General features: G+C 36.3%; 1 protein-coding gene across 1 annotated transcript; it reads left to right on the top strand.

Annotated features, from left to right (window-relative positions):
• Window positions 1-10,975: 10,975 nt before the first annotated feature.
• Window positions 10,976-11,953, top strand: LOC127684520 (olfactory receptor 4F15-like). The gene has a single exon (XM_052181432.1). The coding sequence runs from the start codon at window positions 10,991-10,993 to the stop codon at window positions 11,951-11,953; it is 963 nt and encodes a 320-aa protein (XP_052037392.1). The 5' UTR covers window positions 10,976-10,990.
• Window positions 11,954-14,172: the final 2,219 nt, after the last annotated feature.

The raw sequence follows: 14,172 nt of genomic DNA, 5'->3' as shown, positions 1-14,172 counted from the left end.
TTTGTGGACCAGAGACTGAAGGAAAAGACCATCCAGGGACTGGCCCACCTGGGGTTCCATCCCATATATTGTCAGCAAACTCAGAAAGTAATGTGGATGCCAACAAGTGACTGCTAACAGGAGCCTGATATAGCTGTCTCCTAAGAGGCTCTTCCAGTATCTGACAAAAACAGAGGTGGGTGCTCTCAGCTATCCATTGAACTGAGCGCAAGGTCCCCAATGGAGGACCTATAGAAGAGACCCAAGGAGCTGAAGGAACTTGGAGCCCCATAGGAGGAACAACAACATGAACCAACTAGTGCCCCCAGAGTTCCCAGGGTCTAAACTACCAACCAAAGAGTTCACATGGTGGGACCCATGATTCCAGCTGCATATGTAGGAGAGGATGGCCTTGTAGGACATGAAAAGGAGGAGAGGCCCTTGGTCCTGAGAAGGATCGATGCCCCAGTATAGGGGAATACCTGGACAGGTAAGTGGGAGTGGGTAAGTTGGTGGGCAGGGGGAGGAAGGATGGGATAGGATGATTTTGGAGTGGGAACCAGGTAGGGGATAACATTTGAAATGTAAATAAAGAAAATATCCAACAAAAAATTTCTTAAATATTTTATAGTCCAGACTTTATCCCCATCCCAGTCCACCCTCCTACTCTTCCACATCCCACACCTCCGCCAAGAGTATGTCTCTCCTACACCAGACCTCCCCACCCCCTGGGGCTTCTAGTCTCTTGAGGGTTAGATGCATGTTATCTGACTGAATCCAGACCTGGCAGTCCTCTGGTATATATGTGTTGGGGGTCTCATATTGTATTTTTCTGGTTCTGTGTTATCTTATTCAGAATAAGCCATTTCAAGTTTCATCAATTTATCTGAATTTTATAACTTCATCTTTATTATATGTATAATAACCCATTATTCCATGTGTAAATATAGAATGTTTTCATTGTCCAATTGATCTAGGCTTTCTTCATTTCTTTCTTTTTCTGGTATTCTAGGACTTTATATTCTACTTACTAAATTACACTATAATTACACATTAGTTTGATGTAACTAAGTAATGATAGTTTGAGATAATATTTAAGATTAAGATGAGATAATTCAAGAATAATTGCAATGATTAATTTAAAATTTTTGAGACAGCATCTCACTATGTAGTCCTAGATATTCTCAGTCTCAGAGGTCTGCCTGCTTCTGTTTTCAGAATTGTTGACATTAAAGGCATACACCACCATGCCCTTCCATAATTGTAACTTGTATATCTATGTAGGATAATAATACCAAAATGACCCCAGTTTTTTTTATTATCTTTCTACTAATTATTATACTGTGAGTTGTAAAATTCTTTGGTCACCTAGGCCAAAATAAGCAAGTCTCCTGAGACAAGAATTCTGTATCCATGTGATCCTTCTAAATTACCATGTTTTTACAGTACCTCTTGGTTAGTGACCTCTTGATATGTATATAATTAGCTCCTCTCCTTAATGGAAGATTCCATGTGGTACTTTATGTGAAAGGACACAGGGAAACCTGACTCTTCCAAGATGCTCTTGTTCTCATTCAGGTAAATAAATAGGTGGTAATAAACTTAATGCTTGCATAGCTTATTGTGAGATGTGAGTCTGTGCTTGGAACTGCTCTGGACACGAGTCTCATCCTAAAGTGTTTGCAGAAGCCTAGAGCAAAGCAGAGAGCAATCAGAACAAGGAATTGAACAGCACAGAGGAATAGTGATTAAACATCAATTGAATTATTGGAAAGGGCTAAGTATCTGATAGCCTTTGAGCTAGAACCACTTGTAAAGGCCTTGAGAAATCAAACAACTTTATGTTATTTTCTTCTAAGTTTCTAATAATTAACCATTCTATGTTCACTGATTACTGATTGGATAAATGATTTAATATCCTATGACGTGATAACTAAGAAAATATCAATAATACATATAATAAAAAGAGAAAATTTGTATTTTTCTTCACTTTAAAAAATAGATTATGAGAAATATGTTATAAATACTAGATGAGAAGTCAACTTTATCATGTGACCCAAAGTCCCAGTCTAAAAACAGATATTCTGATAGAATGCCACTTTTAAATTTCAAAACAAAATAGTAATTAAACATACTACTTTAATTTATTTTCTTGTTTTCATCTTCCACTTATAGATGAAATTTTTATATTCATTTGAATCTTATCAGGGATCTGATCTTGAAGGATTTAAAGTGGTATGAGGCAATATTCACATAAATATCTGAAAAGAATACAGGGCCACTTAAATAAATATGGAGATTTTCTTAAATTAGGAGGGTCTAAATTTCTTTGGGTTTAAGAGTGGCCTTGAATCAATATGCAAAACAATAATACATACAAACTCAACTAAGGGAGCTGAATTCCTAATTCACAAATATATTTTGCCTGATTTTTGCAAGCTTTGCCATTTTTCTTCCCAATTATATAGCATCATTTCAAGTTCTTTAGTTCACTTTAGATTCTGGTTTTACTGTTTACTTGTTTATTTTATTTTTACTTTTTGGAAAATTGAGAATAATTTTATTAGAGTTTAGAAAAAAAATACCCCAGAGAAGACAAGGTGTAAATCTCAGCAGTATGGGATACAAGAAAGAGGAGAGAGAGAAAGCGGAAGAGGGAGAAGGAGAGGGAGAGGGAGAGGGAGAGGGAGAGGGAGAGGGAGAGGGAGAGGGAGAGGGAGAGGGAGAGGGAGAGGGAGAGGAAGAGGGAGAGGGACTGCTTGACTCAAGCTAGCATGGAGGTCAGATAGGTGGTGACTAGAAGATCTTTAAAGATAGGGGAGCACACTCATAGAAACAGGGGGAGAGGGGACGGGATAGGGAGTTTTCTGAGGGAAAACCAGGAAAGGGGATAACATTTGAAATGTAAATAAATTAAATAGCCAATAAAAAATTCAAAAAAAGAAAGTAAATAAGACCAAAGAACCCGAGAAAGCATGCTTAGATCATGCTTAAGGAGAAAGGTTAAAAGCAAATGCTACAATTCATTTAATTCATCACTTCATAAGTTTATGCAATTCCTTTGACTATATTTTCATATTACTCAACCATATATATTTAATGTGCCTTTTAACAATGAAAAATGTTTCCCATTACCTTTCTTTTTTTAAAAATTGTAATTCTTATGCATTACATTCTGTCCTCAGCCTCCCCCATCCACTCCCCCCAATCCCTTCCCTAATATCCCTCTCCCCAGACCTCTGTTTCCCTTAAGGAAAAAAAGCAGGCCTCCATTGAACATTGTTTAATAAAAGAGTGGGCTTTAATTCTTATACATGATATCTTGCCTGGAAGTGCCAACTCAGTAGGAAGAAAAGGTTCCTAAGCACAGGAAAAAAGTCAGAGATAGCCCCTACTCCCATTGTTGGGAGTTCCACAAGAACACCACACCAGATAACCATGAGGTATATGCAGAGGACTTACTACAGACCCATATAGGGCCCATGTTCATTGTTTCATTGTCTGTGAGCCCCTATGATTCTCACTTAGTCAATTCTGTGGGCCCTGTTCTTGTGGTGTCCTCAATCTCTCTGGCTCCTACAATTCTTCCTCTAACTCTTCTGTGGGGTTTCCCTGGCTCTGTTTATTATTTGTCTGTGGGTTCCTGGATCTGCTCCCATTTGTTGCTGGACAATGCTCCTCTGATGACAATTGGGTTATGCACAGATCTATGAATACTGTAGAATATTGTTAGGAATGATTTCATTGACTTTTTTATTTGCCAATCATGTCTGACTTTATCTCATGTCACAGGGCTGTGCTGCCCCTGACTCCTGGCTTTCCAGGTAGTGTCAGGTGTGGGTTCCTTCAACCTGAATGGGCCTCAAGTTGGACTAGTCATGGATTGGTCACTTTCTAAAATTCTAAGCCACAATTGCCACAGACTTCTTCCAGGTAAGACAAACCATATGTCTAGGTTTTGTGGCTGGGTTGATATCCCAGCCCCAGTGCTGGGAGTCTTGCCTGATTATCATAGATGACCACCAAACCCTCTATTACTATAAGTCCTCACTAGGGTTACTCTTGTAGATTCCAGAGTTTCCACTGTACTAGGTTTCTACATCACCCCTAAGTGCCCGTATCCCAATTCCAGTCATTTTTCCCAGCACTTTCTTTCTAGTGTCTCTCACGCTCTACCCTTGCTTGATCTTTCCTGTTCCTTGTTCCCATACCCATCTGAAAACCCAGTTCACTTGCAAAATCTATTTTGTTTTCAAATTTTTTTCTATTTCTCCTTTCCAGGGAGATGTATGCATCTCTTCTTGAGCTCTCTTTGTTATTTAACCTCTCTCTGTGTGTGGATTGTAGCATGTTTAGCCTTTACTTAACAATTAAAATCCTCTTATAAGTGAATAAATGCCATGTTTGTCTTTTTGAATCTGCACTACCTCACTCATAATGATCATTTCTAGTGCCATCCATTTGCCTGTAAATGATGCCATTGCTTTTAACAGCTAGCAATGCTCCATTGTACAAATGTAACACAATTTTAAAATCCATTTTTGGTTGAGGGACATCTAGGTTGTTTCCAGTTTTTGGCTATTATGAATAAAGCCAAAATGAACATGAATGGGCAAGTGTCTAGTAGATGGAGGAGTTTTTGGATATATGTTCATGAGTGTTATAGCAGGGTCTTGAAGTAGATTGATTTCCAATCTTCCAAGGAACCACTATATTGATCTGCATAGTAGCTGTATAAGTTTGCACTCCCACAAGCAATGGAGGAGTGTTCCCCTTGCTCCATATCCTCACCAGCATGTCACTTATGTTTTTGATTTTAGCCCTTCTGACAAGTTAAAGGTGGAATTTCATTGTAGTGTTGTTCTGATTTCCCTGATGGCTAAGAATGTTGAACCCTATAGGGGCTATTGTCTTATTGAGAAATTAATCAATGAATTAAATTTGTATTGAAAACTAAACATAGATATGAGTTCTATGAGAGCAGCTATGCTGTTTACATTTGTATTTTCATTATTTGGTCACTAAAATGATGTGACTAATGTAATGTGTTACTGACTGGCAGATAGAAACATTTTAGACATGGCAGTGTGATGTCCTCTGTCTATTCATATTTATTAATGTTTTTGAGAAATTTATCTCATGAGCTTGTCACTATTATGAGCAAGAGAAAGGAAGAAAAGCATTGATATTATTAGCATTTTTTGAACATCCACAAATGGAGCACCTATCTATTGAGATCATAATTATGTCTATGGCCATCCCATGCTTATGCTGACCAATCTTTGTTGAACACATGGTTGTGATATTTGTTTCATTTTTTCAAGTTAATTGAAACAAACATTTTAATTTGTTTATTAGAGAATTAAAACATATGGTCAGGGCTTTCAGTTCCTTTCTGATAGGAGACAGTTCCTGGATGAACTTTGAGCTTAATCATGAATCCAAAGCCTAGATTTTGTCTTCTGTGTTGTATCTTCTTTAAATAAAACTAAAACTACAATATAATATGATACATCTTTTCATAGACATATGGACAAAATGCTGTCATGTGATTCTGTATTTGAGTGATTTAAGCATCTAAATCATATGGAATACATTCTATGACAATAATTATATTTATCCCCAGGCTTAATGTACTGATAGCCTGAAAATGTAAATTTTGATATTTGAGTTTTCTTGTAATTTCAGATTGCTAGACATTTCTCAATACCTACAATTTTTGTACTTAACACATTGCACACCAGTATCTGACATTTCATAGACTTATCTTTATCTATGGGCCTTCTTTTCATTGTCTTAGAGAAAGGAAACATATATGGATACACCTATATTTGGAGCATGAATTTTGAATCTAGTTAACTTAACTAAAGCATTAATAAAACATAATGATGATATAAATCATATAAAGGAAAATGTTATAGTTATGGTTAACATTTGATAAACCGTGAAGTTAAACTTTTTTTGAGATAAGAACTAAGTGCTTATATGTTAGAATAAGCTCTCCAATTTCAGCATGAATACAGTATTGAAAAACATAAACTTTTTTGTTGTTTTTTTTAAACTTAATATAGTTTTATTTTTCAAATGTTTGGATTGACTATCAGTCAGGTAAAAAAAATTAGAATATATTTTATCTATTTAAAAATATATTTGACTACATAATGAATTATTGACACGTAACTTTATATGATTTTAAATTCGAAGTACATTCTTAGAATAATTTAGTATTTTACTTTATTCAAGTTAAGCACATGGAATTTAAGGTTCAAATGTCATCTTACAGTATTCTAGTGTAACCTAATTATTTCAGATAACTCTTTTTTTCTTTTTTTATTGATATATTTTTTATTTACATTTCAAATGATTTCCCCTTTTCTGGGTCCACACTCCCCACAAGTCCCATAAGCGCTCTTCCGTCCCCCTGTTTTTCCATCCACCCCTTCCCACTTCCCTGTTCTGGAATTCCCCTATACTCTTGCACTGAGTCTTTCCAGAACCAGGGGCCACTCCTCCATTCTTTTTGGACATCATTTAATTTGTGGATTATGTCCTGGGTATTTAAAGTTTCTAGGCTAATATCCACTTATCAGTGAGTGCATACCATGATTGATCTTTTTGAGACTGGGTTACCTCACTTACTATGATGTTCTCCAGCTCTATCCATTTGTCTAAGAATTTCATGAATTCATTGTTTCTAATGGCTGAATAGTACTCCATTGTGTAAATATACCAAATTTTTTGTATCCATTCCTCCGTTGAAGGACACCTAGGTTCTTTCCAACTTCTGGCTACTATAAATAGGGCTGCTATGAACATAGTGGAGCATGTGTCCGTATTGCATGCTGAAGAATCCTCTGGATATATGCCCAGGAGTGGTATAAAAGGGTCCTCAGGAAGTGTCATATCCAGTTTTCTGAGGAACCGCCAGACTTATTTCCAAAGTGGTTGCACCATCTTGCAATCCCACCAGCAGTGGAGGAGTGTTCCTCTTTCTCCACATCCTTGCCAACACCTGCTGTCTCCTTAGCCATTCTGACTGGTGTGAGGTGAAATCTCAGGGTTGTTTTGATTTTCATTTCCCTAATGTTTAATGATGTTGAACATTTCTTAAGGTGTTTCTCAACCCTCCGAAGTTCTTCATGTGAAAATTCTTTGTTTAGCTCCGTACCCCACTTTTTAATGGGGTTATTTGGTTCTCTGGGTTCTACTTTCTTGAGTTCTTTGTATATATTAGATATTAGCCCTCTGTCGGATTTAGGGTTGGTGAATATCCTTTCCCAGTCTGTTGGTTGACGTTTTGTCCTTTTGACAGTGTTCTTTGCCTTACAGAAACTTTGTAGTTTTATGAGATCCTATTTGTCAATTCTTGATCTTAGAGCATAAACTATTGGTGTTCTATTCAGGAACTTTCCCCCTGTGCCCATGTCCTCCAGGGTCTTCCCCAGTTTCTTTTCGATTAGTTTCAGTATGTCAGGTTTTATGTGGAGGTCCTTGATCCATTTGGAGTTGAGCTTGGTACAAGGAGATAAGAATGGATCGATGCGCATTCTTCTGCATGCTGACCTCCAATTGAACCAGCACCATTTGTTGAAAAGACTATGTTTTTTCCCCTGGATGCTTTCAGCTCCTTTGTCGAAGACCAAGTGACCATAGGTGTGTTGGTTCATTTCTGGGACTTCAATCCTATTCCATTGATCCGCTTGCCTGATATTGTACCAATACCATGCAGTTTTTATCACTATTGCTCTGTAGTAGTTTAAAGTCTGGGATACTGAATCCCCCTGAAGTTCTTTTATTGTTGAGAATAGTTTTAGCTATCCTGGGTTTTTTGTTATTCCAGACGAATTTGAGAATTGCTCTTTCTAGCTCTATGAAGAACTGGGTTGGGATTTTTATGGGAATAGCATTGAATCTGTAGATTGCCTTTGGCAAGATGGCCATTTTAACTATATTAATCCTGCCAATCCAGGAGCATGGAAGATTTTTCCATTTTCTGAGATCTTCTTAGATTTCCTTCTTCAGAGATCTGAAGTTCTTGTCATATAGGTCTTTCACTTGTTTGGTTAGAGTCACCCCAAGATACTTTATGCTGTTTGTAGCTATTGTGAATGGGGTCATTTCCCTAATTTCTTTCTCAGTCTGCTTATCCTTTGAATATATAAAGGCTACTGATTTGCTTGCGTTGAGTTTGTAGCCAGCCACTTTACTGAAGTTGTTTATCAGCTGTAGGAGTTCTCTAGTAGAGTGGGGTCACTTAAGTATACGATCATATCATCTGCAAATCCTTTCATGCTAAAAGTCTTGGAAAGGACAGGAATTCAAGGCCCATATCTAAACATAGTAAAAGCAATATACAGCAAACCAGTAGCCAACATCAAACTAAATGGAGAGAAACTTGAAGCAATCCCACTAAAATCAGGGACTAGACATGGCTGCCCCCTCTCTCCATATCTTTTCAATGTAGTTCTTTTTTTTTAATTTTTTATTCGATATAATTTATTTACATTTCAAATGATTTCCCCTTTTCTAGCCCCCCCCCCATTCCCTGAAAGTCCCGTAAGCCCCCTTCTTGAAGTCATAGCTAGAGCAATTAGACAACATAAGGAAGTCAAAGGGATACAAATTGGAAAGGAAGAAGTCAAACTTTTTTGTTTTTAATAGAACCAGATTATATATCAATCTTTAAAGAAAACTGAAAGAACTTAAGTTCATGTACTTTTCATGTTGGCTGATCTATCACATAAGAAATATCTTTTTATTGAACTAAGAACTGTGAAAGCTATTTAGAAATATCTATGGAACATAACATTACACCATGACTCCTATTATCTTCTATGTTTGATCACAATCTGAAAGTATGAGAATAAAAGCACTTTATGGACATAATCATGGTGTTAACGAGCTGTTTAAAAACATGTGAACATTATTGTTTGACTAAAGGAAACTAATGTTCAGGATAAGAGCATTGAAAATCGACTTCAATATTCACATTTATGACATAGTGCCAATTTTTACCATAGCCACCATGCTGCTCAAAATCTCCAGGAACACCCCATCTTGTTTAATTCACTATTTTTCTCCTTTGACAAATACATTCCAAGAAAAGGGGCATGTGATGCATCATCATATGTTCTTCTATGAGTATAGCGTTTTTGGTATTTCTTTACTTAATATTTTCCATATGGTATATTTTGATCATACACCTTACTCCTAACCATTATTCCCAGACCCTTCTCAATATACTACTTACCCAACTTAGTGTTCTCTCTCTCTTTCTCTAAATAAAAATCTGAAAATTAAACAAAGTCAAAAGACAAAAATACTAGAATGCAACAAAGAAAATCAAACCAACAATCAACCAACCAACCAACTAACCAACCAACCAACCAACCAACCAACCAACCAACCAACCAACCAACCAATCAAAGCACACAAAAATATGAGTGCATTTTATGCTGACTTCTGAGCAGGGAGCTTACCTTGCAGTACTGCTAATCTCACCAGTGTTACTCCACTGGACAAAACTAAGCCTCTCCCAGCAAGTATGAATTTAAAACAGCTTCTTGATTATGTGCAGTACCTTGTGCCTATTTCTTCTTCTCAGTGTTAGGAATTTGTCTGGCTTGAATTTGTGCATGCTATGATAATCTATGTGAGTTCATATGTGCATGGTATAAACTCTGTTGTGTCTGTTCTTGGGGCATATATCACTACTAGATCTAACCATATTTCTAACTTCTCTTCCTGGCTTCTTTAGGTTCCATTTCCTTTGCGATCTTTCCATAACAGTTTCCATGACTTGATTTTTACTTACCATGGTAACTTTCAGGTTTGTTTATGTAATTACAAAATTTAGATCTTTTTCTTTTAAGGGTGAAAATGATGGTGTGTGACTATGCTCTACATGTATCTATCAAAGAAGGCAGATTACTCACATGTAATTTTTTTGGATAATGCTACAATAATAAGACAACAAGATAATTTTTACTTGATAATGCCATTTCTTCTGAATATATACCCTGTAGGTAGGAATTTCTCTATCAAATAATAGTTCTTTAATCTTCTGAATCTCTTCTCTCTTTTCTCCTCTCCCCTTCTTTTCCCTCCTTTGCCCTACTATCCCTTCTTCTTCCTTTCCTCCCTCTACTCCTCTTGCCCATATCCCCTCCCTTCTTCCTCTTCTTCTTCCTTTTCCCCTCCTCTTCCTGATCTCCTCTCCTCTCCTCTCTTCTTTCCTCTCCCATTCTTTCCCCCTTCTCCCCTGATATCCCTTTTCTTCTCCCTCTACTCTCCTCTCCCCCATCTCCCCCTTGTCCTTTTCTCCTCCCTTCCCCTCTTCTTTTGTCTCCTCTCCTCTCCTTTCATCTTGTCTCCTCTCCTCTATTCCTTCTTGCACTCTGTACTTCTCTTTTTGTTTTGTTTGTTTTGATTAAGCTCATGGTTTTATATAAGGTAGAAAAATAGAGATTCATTGTGTTATAAATCCAGTCTGTACTTAAACATTTGGAAATACTCCATTATTTTGTAATGAATGTGTTGATATTCTCACCAATAGTTTATAATGATACTGTCTTTAAAAAGATTTATTTCTAAAGATTTTTTTGCCTATTTATATGTATATGTCAAGTGTGGACAGGTGCCTGAGGAAGCCAGACAAAAGTTTCAGATCCTCTGAACCTGGAATTACAGGTAGCTGTAAGCTGCTCAAAATACATGCTGGCAACCAAACCTGGGTCCAGTGGAAGACAGTGAAAACTCTTAATAGCTGAACCATGTTTCTGGTCCCTAATAGAGTCTCTTTAGAGAAACTCAACCTTGTTATCTTTTTATTTTATGTTTACAAATATCTTTTCACGTTGTGTTCTAGTTCAGTATTGTTTTAATCTATAACCATCATATGATTGCTTATGTTGAAGTAAAAATAGGCTTTTCAATCTCCTATTCTACTAACACAAGTGAAATGTATAATTTCTTTCATTTCCTCCTTCAGGTAGTACTGGCCACAAAGCCAATGGAAGGCATGAATCAGTCTGTGGTGTCAGAGTTTGTGTTCCTGGGACTCACCAACTCTTGGGACATCCAACTATTTCTTTTTGTGTTCTCCTCCATATTTTATGTGGCAAGCATGATGGGAAACTCACTAATTGTGTTCACTGTGGCTTCAGACCCTCACTTACACTCTCCAATGTACTTTCTGTTGGCTAACCTCTCTTTTATTGACTTGGGTATTTCTTCTGTTACTTCTCCCAAGATGATTTGTGACCTATTCAAAAAGCATAAAGTCATCTCTTTTAGAGGCTGTGTCACTCAAATCTTCTTCATCCATGTCATTGGTGGTGTGGAGATGGTGCTTCTCATAGCCATGGCCTTTGACAGATATGTGGCCATATGTAAGCCTCTCCATTACCTGACCATTATGAACCCAAGGATGTGCATCTTGTTTTCAGTGGCCTCCTGGGTAGTTGGCCTTATGCATTCTCTGGTTCAACTGGCGTTTGTAGTAAATTTACCATTCTGTGGACCAAATGTGTTGGACAGCTTCTACTGTGACTTTCCCCGGTTCATCAAACTTGCTTGCTCAGATACATACAGACTAGAATTACTGGTCTCAATCAATAGTGGGTTCATGTCTGTGGGCTCCTTCTTCATACTGATCATTTCCTATATTGTCATCATTTTTACTGTTCAGAAACACTCCTCAAGTGGTTCCTCCAAGGCTCTGTCTACACTTTCGGCTCATGTTACTGTCGTGGTTTTATTCTTTGGTCCTGTGATGTTTTTCTATACATGGCCTTCTTCTTATACACACCTGGATAAGTTTCTGGCCATATTTGATGCAATCATCACACCCTTTCTGAACCCAGTGATCTATACATTGAGGAATCAAGAAATGAAAATGGCAATGATGAGAGTATTCAGCAAGCTAATGGGTTATAGGCAAATTCTTAAACACTTGAACTTTGAACAGCCTTAAATGAGCATAGAAGTCTATGGTTAACCAATTTATGAGAAAAATATTTTTTGTGTATTTTGATCCTTATTATATATATAATAAATAAAAATATAATATATTATATATTCAATATATTATACTAAATATATAATTAATATATAATATGCAATATTATGTATATAATTATATAAATATATAATAAATAAAAGCATATATATATATATGCTTTTTTTGTCTTATACTTACTAAGAAAGGATATTATCTTATGAAAGCAAGTACAAATTTGCACTTATTTCAAAATATAATAAAACTCAATGCCTAAGGAATAATACCTACATGAAGTAAAATCTTAGACTTAAGGAATATGAATGTTTACTTTAAGAAATTCAGAATAGAAAACACCTCTCTCCTTAAATAGAAAAAATATTTCTATTTTAAGATTATTTTTGTATATATGTGTCTTTGCATATGTAAGTGCAGGTCTCTCTGCAAATTTGGAGGGGGCACTGGATATACTGAAGATAGAGTTACAGGTTGATTTGAACCATCTGTCTTAGATGCTGGGAACCAATCTTGGGTCTTCTGAAATGATAGTACATACCCTTAAAAGATGAGCCATCTCTCCAGACTCTGTCTCTATTTTTGAATAGAACTGTTTATGATAAGAAGAGGCTTTTTGCTACATTTTACAGAGAATTTATACAAGAATATTTAACTGGATCATTTCTCCCCATGTATCTACCTTGCACATTCTCTCCCTTTTGAATTTTTCCTGCTAAGGAAGGAGGTTAGAAGTTTTGAGTGTACATCAAAGTCTTACATATACATTTGCTTTGTAGAAATTGTGTGATCTATGTTTGGAAGCGCAGGAAGGTGCCAAGAAAACATTGTGAGTTTTTTCTGCTGATTATGTAGACTACTCAAAGACATTCAATACCCTTTGCCTTTTCTTCTACTTTCCTCTTCTTTTCTTTCTTTTGTCTTCCCATATCACTCCAAAAGATGGTTTTCATTTGGATGGTCAAATACTCTTGTTTTATTGGTTAATGTAGTGTCAGAAGCAAAAAACTTAATATGCATCTCTAGTAGCATGCTGGTGCTCTACAAATTTATGGGACCATTAATATTTTCAAAGTTCATCTCCTGGTCTTCAGTCTATCTTTAGTTCCCACATGTCCCAAGTCAGTTGCAATTGTATCATAATAGTTTAAAAATCACAGGTATTGCTTAAGTTGGAAACACAGGCAGACACAGTCCTCCTGGTTTCTGCTTCATGTTCCTTTCCTCTCTCATAATTTTGGATCAAAAGTTTCAGGTCCAGAGTGATATTCAGTAATAACATATATACCTGACATTTAAAAATTTAAATTTAATTTAAATTTTTTATTATATTTAACACAATTTATATTTTTATACCAATCATAAAAATGATGGACATGTTATTAAATGAACATAAAAAATGAAGTCTTTTTGTTTGTTTTGTTTTGTTTTGTTTTTAGTAGAGCTTACATTCCTGGCTCTTACTGTGGTACAAACCCAAATTAAGAACAATTTTTAGAAATTGTAATTCATTGTAATGAACATTGGAGTTCATTGTAATAAGGCTGTACTTCAATGTGCTTCACATCCCCAAAGGATTTTACCTTACTATGCAGTGCAGTAGTAAGTAGTGAATTGTAGGCACAATTATTTGGATACAAATTTCCTGCCATGGTCAAAGATATTTAACTTGAGTGATTGCCATCATTCTCAGCCCACAGGGAACAGATTACTTTCAAGAGGCCCTTAGTCCTGGAAAGACTTGATGCCATAGTGTAGAGGAATACCAGGACAGGGAAGCAGGGGGTAGGATATTGGGGAAGGGGAGATGGCTTCCTGGATTTTTGGGGAAGGGAGAACCAGGTAAGGGGACAACATTTGAAGTGTAAATAAAGCATAGACCTAATTAAAAAAGAAATGGTGTATGTATTAAGATGGTCTATCCATGAAGTCATTCATCAACTGTTTCAATGAACAATGGTTCTGATTGTAGGGTGGCACAGACATTAGTTAAAGGTAAGATTCTGGTTCATTAGCCATAACAAATTTGAAAAGCATTCATCTCAGAAAAAGAGTAACTTATAAGGTCATTTTCAAAATTGATACAATAATTATAAATATCAACAAAATACTTAGTCTCACTCTTTGTTGTTCTCTTACAAGCCACCTCCCAAATTAATTGTCTATGCTTCTTTTGGCTG

Source organism: Apodemus sylvaticus, chromosome 5, assembly GCF_947179515.1.
Source record: "Apodemus sylvaticus chromosome 5, mApoSyl1.1, whole genome shotgun sequence".
Classification (NCBI taxonomy): Eukaryota; Metazoa; Chordata; class Mammalia; order Rodentia; family Muridae; genus Apodemus; species Apodemus sylvaticus.
This window is presented reverse-complemented; position numbering and strand designations above follow the sequence as displayed.